General features: G+C 43.4%; 2 protein-coding genes and 1 long non-coding RNA gene across 5 annotated transcripts in view; 1 reads left to right on the top strand and 2 right to left on the bottom strand.

The window, feature by feature from the left end:
• Positions 1-1,573: 1,573 nt before the first annotated feature.
• On the bottom strand, positions 1,574-13,588 carry lrfn5b (leucine rich repeat and fibronectin type III domain containing 5b). 3 transcript variants are annotated; one of them, XM_067481006.1, is made up of 7 exons: positions 12,870-13,588; positions 8,670-8,873; positions 6,799-7,715; positions 5,823-5,997; positions 4,683-5,016; positions 3,432-3,732; positions 1,574-3,297 (listed from the first exon to the last, which is right to left on the bottom strand). In XM_067481006.1, the coding sequence occupies exons 3-7, from the start codon at positions 7,687-7,689 to the stop codon at positions 2,602-2,604; spliced, it is 2,397 nt and encodes a 798-aa protein (XP_067337107.1). In that variant the 5' UTR covers positions 7,690-7,715; positions 8,670-8,873; positions 12,870-13,588; the 3' UTR covers positions 1,574-2,601. The 3 variants fall into 3 exon arrangements, with proteins under 3 accessions (XP_067337107.1, XP_067337105.1, XP_067337108.1); XM_067481004.1 differs by lacking the exon at positions 8,670-8,873; XM_067481007.1 differs by lacking the exons at positions 8,670-8,873; positions 12,870-13,588 and adding an exon at positions 8,052-8,650.
• entpd5b (ectonucleoside triphosphate diphosphohydrolase 5b) overlaps positions 13,449-15,649 on the top strand; it is a 26,791-nt gene continuing 24,590 nt past the window's right edge. The window contains exon 1 of the mRNA XM_067481009.1: positions 13,449-13,580. The gene's annotated coding sequence lies outside the window, so the exon portion shown is untranslated. The remainder of the gene's footprint in view (positions 13,581-15,649) is intronic.
• The window catches only part of LOC137102025 (uncharacterized), a 2,582-nt gene continuing 568 nt past the window's right edge, over positions 13,636-15,649 (bottom strand). Inside the window, exon 3 of the long non-coding RNA XR_010911168.1 lies at positions 13,636-14,756. This is a non-coding gene — a long non-coding RNA (uncharacterized lncRNA). The remainder of the gene's footprint in view (positions 14,757-15,649) is intronic.

The raw sequence follows: 15,649 nt of genomic DNA, 5'->3' as shown, positions 1-15,649 counted from the left end.
GAGGGATTTGGTTTGCCTGTTTGTAGAAGACAGGTCAGACTCAGGAAGACTGACAGATTCAGTTCTCAAGTGTACCAGTGGATGGGTGGGTGGTGTGGATTTGGAGGGTTGCTGGGGAGCACAGTGGGATTCTTGCAGCTGAGAGGAATGAGTCAGCATGATGCAAGACTCAAGACCAGATGTGTGGGGAGGTGGGGAGGTTGGGAGGGGGGGAGGTGGGGAGGTTGGGAGGGGGGGAGGTGGGGAGGTTGGGAGGGGGGGAGCTAGACCAGAGCCAGGAAACACATTGGGGTTTGGAAAGCAGGTCAGGCTCATGCAGTCTCGTGAAGGGGAATGTGTGGTTCTGATCTGGCCGCAGGACTCACTCCACTATGCTCGCTGCCAGACCTCCAGCCGAGGTCCATCACCCGCACTCACCCTACTGCTGGCCCTGCCTAAACCCCCCTCCCACCCTCTGGCCTTTGTGAAGGTGCAGTGAATACTGAAGAGCCGGAGGCTGCATGGCTCGCTTACAAAGGATGCTCTTTTCTCTGCCTGCTGCACTCCTCGTTCTTACTTTCAGCTCCCTGTGCCCTCTTACTCTGCTCTCTGTTTCTTAGTCTCTGAGCTGTCTCACTTTCTTCTCTGCGCGTCTCATTCTCTCTCTAATTCTTCATCCTCACCACAGCCTCCCTGCCTCCCACCCTCCTCGCTGTATTTGTTTCACAAAACCTTCCATCTACCCCTCTCTTCTTCGCCTGCTCTCCGCCCCTCGTTCTCTGTGTCTCTCTCTCCCCAGAAATGCATCTATTATTAACATACACCTCTGGCTCTCGCCAAAGACTAAACCAAGGTTCAGGCCAAGCTCCTCAGCATTTTAATCACTCATAATGAGCAAGAAATAACGAATAACAGTGCTTGCTTATGTAAGGCATTTGCAGCTCATCTTAACAGGTTTTTCCTTGTGCAAAGTTGTAATGTACTCAATATGCTGTATGCTTTGAGAGGCATATTATTGTATATACACTGTATAAAAAAATCAATCAGGGAGCATCAGACCACCAAAATACACAGTGAATAAGAGCTCAAATTCCAGCAGATAAAGCACATAATGACATGCCTCCTATCAGGGAGACGTTACTGTAACTGTAGAATCATTCGTGCATAGGTTCCCACTGCGGATGTTGCGTTTAACCTCTCCTGTGGCAGGTTTCTGCAGTGGCTGCCATGTGAGGGCACAGGCACAGTGCTGTCAGATGAGCACAGAGATGTGCTTTCGAGAGTCGTCCCTGGTGACTAGCATGGCCTCTTTTCATTGTATGCTTCCCTCCTCTCTTTGAACAAACACAAGGGCTCAGGTCTGGGATCCATCAGGGGTCCACCACTAACTGAGAAAGGGGAATAATGTTGCTGCAACACTAGCAAAGGCTCAAATTCATTAAGGTTTGGCTGGTGGAGCTTGCAGAGCTAAATGATGCAGCTTTTGTTTTTCTAAAACAACACAGAGATGGCCGTCCCTATTCCTGATGCTTTAGAGTGGGAAAAGATGGGCAAATTGACAAGGCAAGCTGGAAATAAAATAAATGTGAGTATGTCCCTTTTGTCACTGGTTTATTTATACTGGTAAACATCAAACAGAAACAACAGCAAAATCAAGAGCTGACGTCCTCCCATACTTGATTATCGTTTCTCTTACATCGACAAGATAATTTACAATGGTTGTCATTGGCGTGACATGATAACGTCAGCAAGTAAAAAATATGCAAATGAACCACTCCTCAGGACCTCATCCACACATAATATCAGATTACTTCCCTCACCTGTCATGCTGTTGGTGTTGGTTCAATTGTCGCCCAAATCAGTCATGACAGGAATCCTATCAGAGCTGAGTCTTTATGTAATTATGTGATAAAAATGTATTGATTCAAACCGGAGGGCAGTATTAGGCTGAGTCGACTTGTGCCACAAAAATGCTGCATTGTGCTGTGCTGGGAGTGTCAATGGTGAAAAGATGGAGTGCTATCTGTCTACTACATTCTGTTCCAACACCTCTGGGATGTAAAGCACATTCGTAAACTTCCCAAACTCTTGCCAATGTAATTAAGACATGTCACTGTCTGTCTGTAGAGCTGGAGTCAAGAATCATGTTTGAAGTCTACAGAGATTGTATCACTTTAAGTAACAGGCAATAAGACTGCAAGTATAATAATCACACCCAACCCCGCATGTATTTCTTTCTTTGTTATTTTACAGTTTGTCCAGGTTACTGCATTCAATACCACATGAATACTTATGGTTGTATTGAGATATACAGTATCTCAAACAACTAAACATTTTTATACATGGAGTTTTTTTATACATTGTTGTGCCTTTCATTAACGTTTGGTCAAATGTCATTATAAAGAAGACTTCGATAGATTATAATGTAGAAAATAAATGTAATGTGAAATGTTTCCCATAATGCTGTATGTCTGCTTTTCCCCCAAATATATGAGAGAAGCTTACAGCGCCCTCAATAGAGAGCACAAAAGCTCAAAACAAGACATAAAATCCCTGTCTGTTCCATAGTGGGCCACAAATCCAAACCAAGAAAACAAGAGAATGCAGGTCATAAACTCCAGATCATAAAGTGCTCTCCAGAAGCCACTCAGACCTGGAGAGCTTGTCCCTGGCACGGCGAATGTTTGTTGTACTCTCGAGCTGCGGCAGCTCTCCACTCATTGATAGGCTGCGCTTAGAGCGCAAACTGGCCCCAGTTTTGGGGTAGGCCACATAGCAGTGCTCCCTATATAAGTCAGCGTTGAGGGAATGCCTGCGGTTCACCCTCGCAGCCCCTGCTGGCACAGTCATGTAATGTCGAGGGGGCTGGTGGGGCTGTGGAGCCCTGGGAACAGAAGTCCACTTGATGGGCTGGCCAGGAACAGCCAGAGCAACGGCAGTGGCCATTTTGACCTGTGAGGAGTTGTTCCTGTTCATGTTATCGAGCTCAACATCTGCCTGAGCTTCCGCTAGGTGAACCTCTGAGGGTTTTGGTGGAGCACTGGAACGTTTGGGCCTCGGAGCGCCTGGGGAGGCCGGGTGCCAGCTGTGGCTGGCAGCAGAGGTAGAGACTGTGCAATCAGGGACAGAGGGTTTGGTGGTGGCTACAACAACCGGTGGGCGCTGCTTCGCTGGCTCTGGGGGCGGCAGGGCAACTCTAAGGCAGTCCTTGTCATTCTTTTTTGGACGTAGAACCTGCTTGGAGACAGACTTGGGAATCCCACAGCCCTGAAGCTGACCATCACTGCTGAGAGACCGAATATCCCCCATTTCTAGAGCCTAACATGGCAGTGGAGAAATATGGCAATAGAGGGGGAAGAATGAAAGTAATTGTATTAGACACCCCTGTCTCAATATCAATAAAGATAATAAACAAAAAAAGAACAAAGCAGAGGGAACCATGCCAAACTGACCTTATCTGTATCTCCTTGGTTACACACCCGGTAGCGCACAATGAGGAAGATGATAAAAGCTAGCACTGAGGCCACAATAATCCCTCCAATAATAACCACAATGGTGCCGCCAAGAAACTGGGACTGCATGAAATGGCATCTCAGGTACTGTGGCTCTGTGGTGAAATGGACACAACCTATCACCCTGGTAGCAGTTAGTGAGGTCACCTGGTCATCGTAGATAGCCAGCACACACAGGTCATACTGCGTACCAGCTGCCAGGTTGTTTACCAGGATGTTCTTACTGGTCGGCGGTATCATTCTATGAAAAGATGAAAAAAAAGAGCTTTGTGAGATCTGACATAGATTGGAAAGGGTTAAATGAAAGAAGACAGAAGCAAATCTGATTATCCAGCTTATTGTTTTGCAGGGATAAAATGATATGACACTCATTTATCTCTCAGGGGGCTATTTAAGATCTGTCTAGGCATAATGTTTTGTGACATTTGATTTATTCTCTCCAGCATCATTACTGATAAAGGGTTGCTTTCAATAGCTGGGGATGCAAGACAAATGTGTTTGCTCAGACTCAACTCTCTCAAGTTTATGTTGAATACAGTAGCTGCTGGCAAATACCACGTGTACTGTTAAATTCGAAGTTCAATTGGAAAAAAGTGATTCGATCGGATCTGTGCGCCGATCCTAAGGTAGCACACTGATTAGCACTAAATATCCAGTGAAAGAGAGGCTAGAGATGAAAGAATGCTGTGTGTGCTGGTTTCTCACATGGGCATAGACAAAGCTGCTACTCTGCTGCTTTTTGTAAGACACTGGCTTACTAGTCTTTCATCTTCCTATCAGTCCTCAGCTTATTAATGCTAACATTCTGTTTTGATTTTGTTGATTAGGCATTATCAAGGTTTTCCACATAGTATCTGGTACCCTCCAGTGAGAGGGGATTGTGATTCAAAGAATAAGAAGTCAGATACAGTGCATTAAATACAGACAGATACATCTGTCTTCCTGATAGGATTAATAGACACCACAAACAATTGTCGACACCCAGGTCCAGTGCTTGATGACTAAATATCCAATAGGGATTTTAGCTTTTAAAGGTAAAACTAGGGGTAATGGGAATGTGATATGGTTCCAGTCAGCTCAACATGTATTTACATACATTCACACAACAAAAAGAAAAGTACATTTTCTTTCCTGACTTATGAATCCATGCTTTGTATTTATATAGCAAGTGATGTGTGTATTTGTACTTACCTGTACACCAGTGAATCATCATAGCTCCCATTATATTGGATCTGAAACATGCGTATTCCAGGAATACTTCTCTGGAAGTTAAACTTGACCAGTGCAGAGGTGGATGTGGCCTCAGCAATTACTACTTTCTTCTCCTGGCTCGTCTTTGCATTGCCTAGAGGTACCCCTCCTGCTTCGGCCCCCGTCTTGGTCACTGTTGCAATATCTGATGATCCGGGGTCAGGCTCCTGCTCTGTGATTGTGCTGTTGGTGATATGAGGGAGTTTAGCAATAACCAGATCCACTGTCTGCTGGGCTTCACCGGCTGGGTTGGAGGCCACGCAGGTGAAGGAGCCTGGAACACAAAGTAATTAGATTATGTCCTTGCCTGATATTTGTCATTATGTAGTGATAAGTACTACATCATATCATATCCAGTCATCAAAAGGATAGTTTGACATTTTGGGGGGAAAGTATTTACTTTCACGCTGACATTGTGATGCAAATATTGATACCTCGTCATGTCTGCATGGGAAGTATTGTGTTTAGTCGAGAAAAGCAGCCAATTAACATAGCTAGCCTAGCTGTATCCAAGTATAACTAATTCCACATATCAGAATCTCTAAAGCACACTAATTAACACGTTGTATCTAATTTGTTGTGGCCACACAGAGACCTTAGAGTAAAAACAACAAATGCTGGTATTACTGGAATTTCTTTAAAACCACAAGGTTGCTCCCGGCTAAGAAATAGTCGTTGCAATTGCTCCATATAAAACAACAGAAATTTTTACACTTGTATGGATGTAACAAACAAGATGTATAGGTTGAGCCAGCTTTAGACTTGCTGTGTTAGCAAAACACGGTAAAACACTATCGTCCAATTGGAATCTTTGAGTAGCCAATGTGATGAATTCATTACTAAATCAGAAAAGCATGAGAATGCAACTTTGAACAGAAACTTAACCATCAAGGTTAAAAAGTCACTTTTTATTCTAGTGTGGCCTTTATCAGTGTACAAGCTGACACTCCTCCACACTCTAAACTTTATCATCTTGTGTGCCTGCAAATACTTCAGTCCTATAGGCTCCTGTGTACACAAGCAAACAACTAATTTTGTTCAGTCAACAATATAAGCACAGCCACCGGGTTGTAAACAAACCGGAGTCCTTGACAGTGCTGATGAGGATGTCCAACGTGCCATCTGTGTGGACCACAGTCCTGGAGGAGTTGGACATAAGGCGTCCGTCAGGGGCAATCCAGTGTATAATGGGGTCAGGGTCGCCCCTGGCCTTGCAACGAAGCGTCACACTCTGACCCTCCAAAGCTCGCAGTTCCTGAAACAGGCAAGGGGTGAGTTAGTGGGAGGACATATGTTAAATGCAGATACGCAACTTTTTGATACATGCGCTACATCCAAAAACTGTAAAAAACTTAAGACAAACACTACCAGTCCTCTGAGCTTCACCAAGACAGTCTGAATAACTGAGACATTTCATTCAATGGTGTTTTGATGATTTGTTTTATAAAGCTTTAGTCCAAGTAAATATAAACATCAATTGATCATTGTCATGGTATTGAATTAGCATGATTACTAAGGCAGAATAATCAATGTGGCAGTACATTGCAATGACATGATGAAAAGATAATTTTCTCTGCAATTATGCAAAAGAGGTGTGCTGAATATAAATGAGATTATATAGCTGCAGTTATGGGCAAGGATATGATCAGATAATTTTGTTTAGGTGCATGAATCAAGGGCTAAATCACTAAGCTTTCACTGTGTAATAAGAGCTTCACTGCAGATCCATCATAAACCTGCAAATAGCTTTATTAAAATGATAACACAAAATCCTATTAAAGAACTTCTCTTAGAACTCTCCACAGGCCTTGGTTTGATTACATTTTTTAAGTAAGTCCAATAAATTTAGAAATTTTGAGTTAGCCGTGTCCGGATGAGTCCCACAAGTCTTGTAAGTCTCTTCTGGCTTGCAAAGCTAATATTTAGTGTGACAGTCAGAGAAAGTACCAAGTGCCACCTTGGATTAACTGAGGCAGAATCCAATGTCTGGCTCAGAGAGTGTAACAGTAGCGAGTGTTATGTCTTAACAGTGCACAGCTCAATTCAGAAGTTATACCTGAGAGTGCCTGGTGATGAGAGGAGGCTCACACAGAAACTCTTCCTCTGAAACAGTCCAGAAATAGCGTCCAGAGAGGTGTTGCGGTGAAGCACAGGTCTCCAGATCATCCTCCCTTCGCAACCTCCGCAGCCAGAGCAGCTCACAGTTACACCTCAAAGGGTTCCCTCCAAAGCTCAGTGCAAAAGATGTAGGCCCCATTATCCCGGAGGTTGCCAGTACCCCTGCTCTTTGGAAAACAGGGTCAGGAGGCAGCTTCTGCAACTTGTTGGAGGTCACGTCCAGCCTTTTGAGCTTCTGCAGTCCGGAGAAGGTGCCTTCTGGGATGTAACTGAGCATGTTGTGGTCTAAATTGAGGGTGTGGAGGTTGGACATTCTTTGTATTGCCACCCATGGTGCGCTTTCCAGGTTGTTGTAAGATAAGTCCAGCTCTTCCAGTGCTGTCAGATCATTAAATGCTCCAATGTGGATGTGGGTGAGCTGGTTGTTGTTGAGGATGAGGTGGTGCAGCTTAGACATGCCACTGAAGGTGTCGTTGGTGATGCGTGTTAGTCTGTTGCTGTCAAGATGCAGGGCTCGTAGGTTCTCTAAGTCTTTGAAGGCATGAGGTGCAATGGTACCGATAGTGTTCCGAGAGAGGGTCAGGTCTACCAGCTTGGTCATGTTTGCAAAGTCTTTGCGTTTGATACTGGTTACAAAGTTATCCCCAAGACGCATCTCCACCGTGTGCCTGTCAATGTTTGGGGGCACAAACAGCAGCCCCTTTTTGTCACACAAAGTTGCCAGGTTGGGGTTAAGCACCTGGCAGACACAACGTTTGGGGCAGATTTGAACTTTGTGGGCCTTCACAGCTACCCCAAATACTATCAGATAGAGCAGGAGAGACTCCATTTTGCTTCTCAGTCAATTTAAAACACCTAAAAGTTTGGGGCAAAGAGAGAGAAAGAGAACCGTTTATAAAACACAAAAAATGCCAAACATGAAATCTATTGTTGCAATTTGTGTCAGCTTTTTGTAAGCTAATTTTGGAAGCTGTGTAATCACACATGCACTCAAAAAAACCCTCTTTAGACAGGGCACTGGGGAATTCTACTCTCTAAAGTCAAAGCTTTTACACTACATTTGCAACACTATCATTTGCAGTTCACAGCTAAGATTTACAAACAGTCCAAATTCTAAGCAGGAAGCTAAGCGAGTGAATGCCTGAACAAACAATAAATGCTGTGCAATTAGACATGAAACTAATTAGTCACCTGCCGACTTGAGAGTGAAGCATCCCCAGTTATCTTGTATGATTTTCATGACAGCTCTTCTTTTTACCCCCTGCTCCCTAGCTCGTACTTTTTTGATATGATAATGCCAGTCCTTTTATGTTTGTGTACAGAAGGATGAAAGTCTAGACTGGCAGTCCATGGCCTCATCAGAATTGGACTGATATCTCCCAGGATCATACTGCCAATAGGAAGGGATGATTGGGCCCAGTGCCTCTGTGAGGATGTGCTATGCCTTCCTATTGATTTTCTCTCAACTCTCTCTGCTGCTACTCTTACTTATGACACAAGTGAGATGGGGGATAAGGAGGGATCCATTTGATGAATCCTGAGACCTTGTCAGGGATATAGCATGTCATAAAACTAAGAAAGTGGAGATCAGATCACAGCTCTGTTGTTGTGCCAAACAATGTTCCAGAGCAACTGCGACATTAGCTGGGATTATATTTAGAGCTGAAATTTAGTGTCATTTTGGTTGAACATGCAATGTTCACCCCCCTGGGTGTTGAATTACAGCACACAGAAAGCCAAACCAATGAAATCAAACACAGAGAACAAGAGATTCAATCCCACAGCTGTAGTAAAAATTCAAAGGCTAACCTTTAAATACTGAAGAAAATGGCTGATGTATGATTATAGCTTTCTGTGGTTTGCTGGTAATACTTCCAATGTTGACGGTGGTTGTTGGAGAGTGTGCATTAAAATCTTGCCTCAGCAAAGAGCCTGCCAACCTTGTGCCTTCATACTTCAAACAGTTCGGTTGCATTAGACTTGTGGCATGGTGTAATAATCTTGTGTCAGAGTCTGAGGAAAAATGATCAGTTTAAAAAAAAAATCATCAGACAGGATGGGAATGACATGCTGCCTTGTAGAGGAATGTTTGTAACGTGAGAATGAGAATGGTGTCATCCACGGCTACATTTTGATAGCTGGGCAGAATGTATTGTAGCCTGACAAAGAGGAAGGAGAAAGGTTGCTATATAATGGCTCCTAATCGCAAGGGGGAGGAATGATATTATTCGAGGAAGCAAACTGGGTGTGACATTTTCATGATTATTGCTGATCAGGCAGCAATGCATCAATGTCTTTCATGGCCCACTTTTACAAGACACAACACAAGAGGGCTGATTTGACAATTGTAGTCTGGGTTGTAATGGTACAAAGATCTTGTGCTAAGAAATGGACTGTGGAAACATTATTATGTTGTCATGATTCTCTTTTAAGATGGCAGATGACTTGAGTGTCAAGCAGCGCTGCAGAGCTATGTGTTATGGTTTCAAAGTACCTGTGTGAAAAGTTATTCTATTTTTCTTTGTGTGTGTATGTGTATCAGAAGTCAGTCTCCAAAAACTGAGGTGTACGCTCGTGCTCATATCGGTGTACCTACCACCTTCTGTCCTGACACTGAATGGCACGGCCTCTGGATGTGCAATGAGCTGGAGAGGACCTGCTACTTCTAGACTCGAATAGCGCTGAAGACGTGATATTGATTCACTCTGTGGAGATGGAGCTTTTTTTTATAGCTGAAAACTCAGCCAAACGTGAAGAGAATGGTTGCAACTGTAATCCCTACAGGATTCATTCTGTGAGGACAAAAGGACAGCCCCTCACTGCTGAGACAGAGTAGGAAATATCTGTCGTCATTTCCCTAATTTGCATTTAATTATGGGTGTTCCATGTACATTTGCATAAAAGGTTGCACTCATCAGGTACATGAACAAATAAGTAGATAATCAATCAAAGCATTCATCAATCATCCACTTCATCTTTAAATGTCAGACCCCCCAAAAATCATTATCCTCCAGGTTGCGCTGTTCATTATAGTGAAGTGACTTGGGAGGGCAACAAATAAACAAGAAATTCGACTCTACTAATGCATTAACCATAATTTTGGTCTCAGTCAATCAAATGTTCGCTTACTACCTCTGAGCAGGTCGTTTCACCCTCAGAGAACAGAACAGACTGACAGCACACACCCACACACGCACACCAGTGGGTGGATTTGTGCCTAATAGAGGTACCTCTCTACACAACAACCCCCAGCTATGGAGACAGACATTCATGTACAGCAGCAACAGTAGCAGTATACTGTAGGAGAGGATATCTGTGGTCTCCCTGGGGCAGCATTCGCCAAGAAAAGCCTTATGCAGCATACTGCGTGCCAATCGGCCAGTGAGGTCATGGGGGATGTGTTTTCAGATGGTCTCACTTATGCTGTAGCTCATGTGAAGAAGCCTCTGCAATCCACGTTTGGGCAGGGTGTCAGGGAAAGCGTGCCTGTGAGAGGAAGTTAATGAGATGACGTCTGCTTGGTATGCCTCCACGCAACTTTACACAGTGGCAGGGTCTCGGCAGTGTCTTACCTGGGTTGGTTAGGAGAAAAGCAGCTGGACATGATCCTACTGCCAAAAAATATGCTCCGCTGTGTCAAGCGGGTTAGCTGATGCTGCAACATAAACGTAAAATGGCATCAACAAAGCAGTGAAAAGGGTCCTCAGACTGCCTTCTTTATGTCACCAAATGGAGCTACAGCAGCTGCTGTAGTGGATCATATTTTGACTGAGCGGGTAAAAATTCTATTGTGATGAGTAAATGCTCACGTAGCTCAAGTCCAAACATCCTGACCAAACACTGATGCTGCAATGGACTGTTCAGCTAACACATCTGTGTTTGTGAACGTGGGTATGTGCTGTGACACCCTTTTCCTACAGTCTGCCAATGTTAGAATGCGATAGCTCTTGGGTGACAGCCTTGATGCCATGGCAACACAGAAAACCTCAGTTTTGGGTGAGATGTAATCAGTGGCTCATTTTCAGATCACCTAATGATATTTAGAACAAAGAGTCCTTTTTGGAAGGAGGGACCTCGAGAACAGAGGATTTGGTTAAAGGCCGGAGCAAACCTGTTGTTTCTTTTATGACACTGTAGTGATGAGAAGAAAGCAGACTGTACACTCAGCCAATTGTATATTGGATTTAGAGTTTAGTGGGACTGAATTATTGCCCTTTTTCAAGAATGGCATGGAGGATAATAAAAAGCTAAATGACTTGATGGAAAACTGAAAAACAGTTGAAATTGTTTTTGAGTCAGACAAGCTTTTGTTTTAATGCGTGTGTGTTGTGCGTGTGTTTGTGTGTGCGTGTACCAGAGGGATAGCATACTAAGCAGACCCCACCGCATGAATAGAAGTGCTGTTCAACAGCATTTACAACTCCTCCGTGTAGTGTTTTCCCTCACACGGTATCATAGGGAAATTAGTGATACCTTGATGCTAGATACCTCATGGCCGGAGCACGAGTCCAACAAATAAACACACAGGTACATGCACACACTCACTCAAAGAACACTCTTCATATTCCAGAGGCTGCTGTCTTTTACTGAAGCGGGAGACAAATTTAGATGCTGATCACTAACTTTGGATCTTAATTCTGGCACTGTTGTGACGTGCCCTGATGTGAAGGGCTTATGACCTGGGATTTTCTTCTGGAAGGAGGAATGCAGAACACCACCACTGAATATCAATATGGCCTCCTCCCACATCACAGGGTCACAGGTCTATAGATTCTTAAATCTTAAATTCCCAAGTGCAATTTCAGATACAGGTAGTGTAAAAAAAAGTTAAACCCCTGCCTCTCTTTGTGATATACCATGCTCTGTTACAAGGTTTCTAGTTCCTGGTACTGTCTAGATGTGGAGAAACCAGACCAGCCAAAATGAAATCCACATTCAGTGCCTATTGGCTAATTTCTCCTTCTTTCAAAAGAGCCTCAGGATCATTTGTTTTATACCTTACACAGCAGCAAGATGACTAAATTATGTATAATCTTCTGTGTAAGCAGCACTCATACCCTGCACACACACACACACACACATGTGGACCAGGTGTGTGTGTTGTGACTGTCAATCTCACGGTTTCAAATCCTAATGAAAGCACTCAGCAAAAACAAAAGCTTATTCTGTGCCGAGTAAAAAATTAGGTCAGCGAACATGGAGCTGGTGTGCAGAGCAGCCTCGTTGGTGAGGAACCACATATCACTTCTCTGCTAGTGAAAGGTAGCAGCACATAAGCCTCATCACTGAGTGCATAAACATGGCAGTAAGAGCTAATAGAGGCAGCGAAATGAGGCGTGGGCCTGGTTTCACTGGTGTAGCAGTTACAATGGTGCCTCAGCCACTCATGAATAATAAGATATGTAATATAACTAACCCTCCACATAATACAAACTATTGTACCTCATCTGTTATACGAATTACTAAGACCATATTTCACCTGTCTTCATCAGTCACCTGGCAACGTGTCCCCCTGCCCACACTCTTATCTCTTATCATCAATTTTGTTACTGAGGCTAATTCTGACATGATCACAGCACACACCAGCACACAGCCTATCACTGGTTTTCCTGTAATGGTGAAATACACAGTAAAACACACCTCACAGTTGAAATCAATGTCAACGTGCACGTTATCAGAGAGCGGACTGAGTAACAGGCACATTACACTTGATTCTCTTTTTCACCTGTAGGAGAAAAACACAGAATGCAGCCAAGTGGGCTCTAAAAATAAAATTGCTATCTGACGGCGTTTCTTGGCAGACGTGGTGATTTTTTGACCTTGCGGTACAGTTCCTGGGCTGGTGGGTTACAGCCACAACACCTGTCACAAGAGAAAATCGGAACCCTTTCTGAGGGGTCCTAAGACAACTACTTCAAGTCAATATTGCGCCTCTTGTAAAACAAATCCCCAAAAGAGTTCAGAGGCTCCAATTCACATCATTTGCTGTCTATAAAATAACAAATTTACCTTGCAGATGAAACATCAAGTCAAGTCAAAGGAGGGTGGGTTTGAGTTTATTTCCTCTGAGGAGGGATGTGAGCATACTGAGAGTGGCTTTCCTAAAATGGGACCGACGGTGCCTCTTGGAGATAATTCAGGTGTCCCGAAACACGCGTCTTAGCTCCTATAACATGTGACGGCCTGCGAAACCAGCGATGCCCTTCAAGAAATCCATAGCCGGCAGATAACGGACAATTCCTCCGCGACCCCCTCACATCGGAGAACGGAACTCAGATTTCCCCTTTCGTCAAAAATGCTGGAAAACGCAAACTGAAGGGTCCCAGTGTGGCTCTGAGGCTGCAGCTGTGAGGGATCGCCTCTACTGCGCATCCGCCTGTATGCACCTCCAGAAGAGAAAACGCCTTTGTAGCGACAGGCTGCTTTAATATCTACGGCGCTGTGAGTGACTGGTGCTGTGGTGAATCCAGCCAGATGTTCGAATCGCTTTCACGGGCTTTTGCTGCCGACCCAGGGCTCAATGCGAGTTAATCCAGATTGACTGAAAGGTTGCTGCCATAATACACCCCCCCTTCAGCCCCCGGACTACTGTCAACCACCGACCCGGCTCCATTTCTGACCAGAGGTGCTGTGCTCGGAATGGTAATCGGTGCGCTCCGAGCTTCACAGAGACCATTTGTGTGCATAGACAGATGCAGTGCCTACCAGCCTATCTCACAGGCAAGCATCATAATTTATTCATGTAGGATGAACTCTACTGCATGAAAATGCAGCAAGTTTATAATGTTATCTAAAAATTTAAATCAATTTAAAAAAAAAAAGTCTGATTTAAACATGGAATAAAAATTACCATCATCGCTAAAGGTCTGAAGACCTTTATTGAAAATCCACCCATATGCTTAAGATAAAACCTTTTGCGGTTCTGTACATCTATCTGGATGAAGGCAATTTTACAATTATTACATAGATTACTGGCAAGAAAGTGTGGAGTTGGCAGAAATGGAAAGCCCTGGCTCCCTGTGGAGCTGCTTGGCACTTGACCCACCACTATCTGATGCAATGATCCTATGGCCTTTTGTGCAAGTTGGCAAAGCAGCGTATATGTGCTTAAGTCTAGGGTACAACGGGGCAATAGTCCTCATGGATTCGCAGATTCAGTGTTTTTCTTTATCCCCAAGAACAATCGCCTATACTGCTGCTGGGACCTCCTAGCACTTTGGAAATAGTTGTCTGTTGTTCTCAAGAGAATCATCCTGAGCATTTCTGCTTCAGACCAATAGCTCTATCCAGTTACAATGCAACTTGTGATCAATAGTAATAGCCTAAGTGGTTTAAGCACTCATAGTTGTCCAGAACAGAAATGGGATAACTTCTTTAAATCTGTTTGTTCTGTGCAAAAAGTCTCTGATATCATGTATGAAAAACTGTTCACTCACTTTATAAGACCTTTGGCCAGTTATTTCAGTTAATTTTCAGATTGAACACATGCTGTAAACCTGCACAAAACCATAATAGAAAAACGGATATATACTGATAACTGATATACAATAACATTAAAGCATTTTGTTGGTGGGAAGTGCAAATGTCAAAGCTTGCACATGACCTGTTGGGTCTCATCTGAGTCATCAGGGGCAGACAGTTGGTACTGTAAGATTAAATGAGAATGACATTTCTTGCTGTGCTCCTTTACTGTTCTGATTCATGTCGGACCCTATCACTCTCTTATTGATGCATGTCATCCAGGAAACGCTGAAAAGAGAGGTTGTCCGCCCGTTCACCTGTCCGACTTTTCTTCTCCAAAAACAGGCCCATGCTATCCCGCGGAGGGTCAGCGATGCTGCGACTCCACAGGGTCTCTGTAATCCCCAGTAGCTCACGCACATGAGCAGAGATGGCCTGCAGGGTGCACAGCAGGGTTGTGTCTTTTGATAAGGTGTATGTTTACAGTTTCTAACCTTTAATTCAAAAGAGACTGATACTGAGAGTGTACAGGCTTCCAAAATTGAGGCATCCTGATGCAAAATGTTTCAAGGGTTACATGCCAAAAAAACAAATGCACCTATGGGCTAAATGAATATAAATCTTATCCAAATATTTTATAAACAATTATTTACAGAGTATCTTAGTGTCAAGATCTTTAGTTTACGCTCACTAAGAGAGGAGAATTCACTGATAGGAACTTGATCCTTCTACAGTAACGTAAAAGTGAATACATAAAAGAGCTTTTAGCCAATTTAGCTTTGACCTCAGGGACAGATAAGAAAAACAATAGCTTTAACTGTAAACAGCATATGTGATACAGCTGATCTGAGGTGTTTGCTGGCAGGTTACAAAGCACAATATAATTGGATGTCACAGTGTTCAGATAAAAAAGTGTGCAAGTACCAAATGGGATGTGCAACTTTGGTGGTACAGACTAAATACCAGTTCTCTGGTCTTTATGAGCCACTTAGGGCTTAAACTTAATGGAGATACATTTGAAATACAATTAAATAGTGAAGAACTATCATTTATTCCTCTGGATAACCTCTCTTTTTTTTTTTAAATTAGTCTTTAATTAATATGTATTCAAAATAAGCAAAATCCAAAATGCCAAAAGTTGCTGAACTGAGTGGCGTCTCAAATGGTGAAAAACAAATGCTGCGTTCAGCCTTTTAGGAGAACTAGAATAATTACTTATCAAAATTTGAATCAATTAAAGCAAAGTCATTAAAGCAATAACAGTTTCAGCACCAGATGGTTAGAGCACGTTATATAAAGCAAAGCACTTAAAAGAATCCCATCATTAT

Source organism: Channa argus, chromosome 17 (assembly GCF_033026475.1).
Source record: "Channa argus isolate prfri chromosome 17, Channa argus male v1.0, whole genome shotgun sequence".
Lineage (NCBI taxonomy): Eukaryota > Metazoa > Chordata > Actinopteri > Anabantiformes > Channidae > Channa > Channa argus.
Note: the sequence above shows the minus strand (reverse complement) of the source record. Positions and strands in the feature narration are given on the sequence as shown.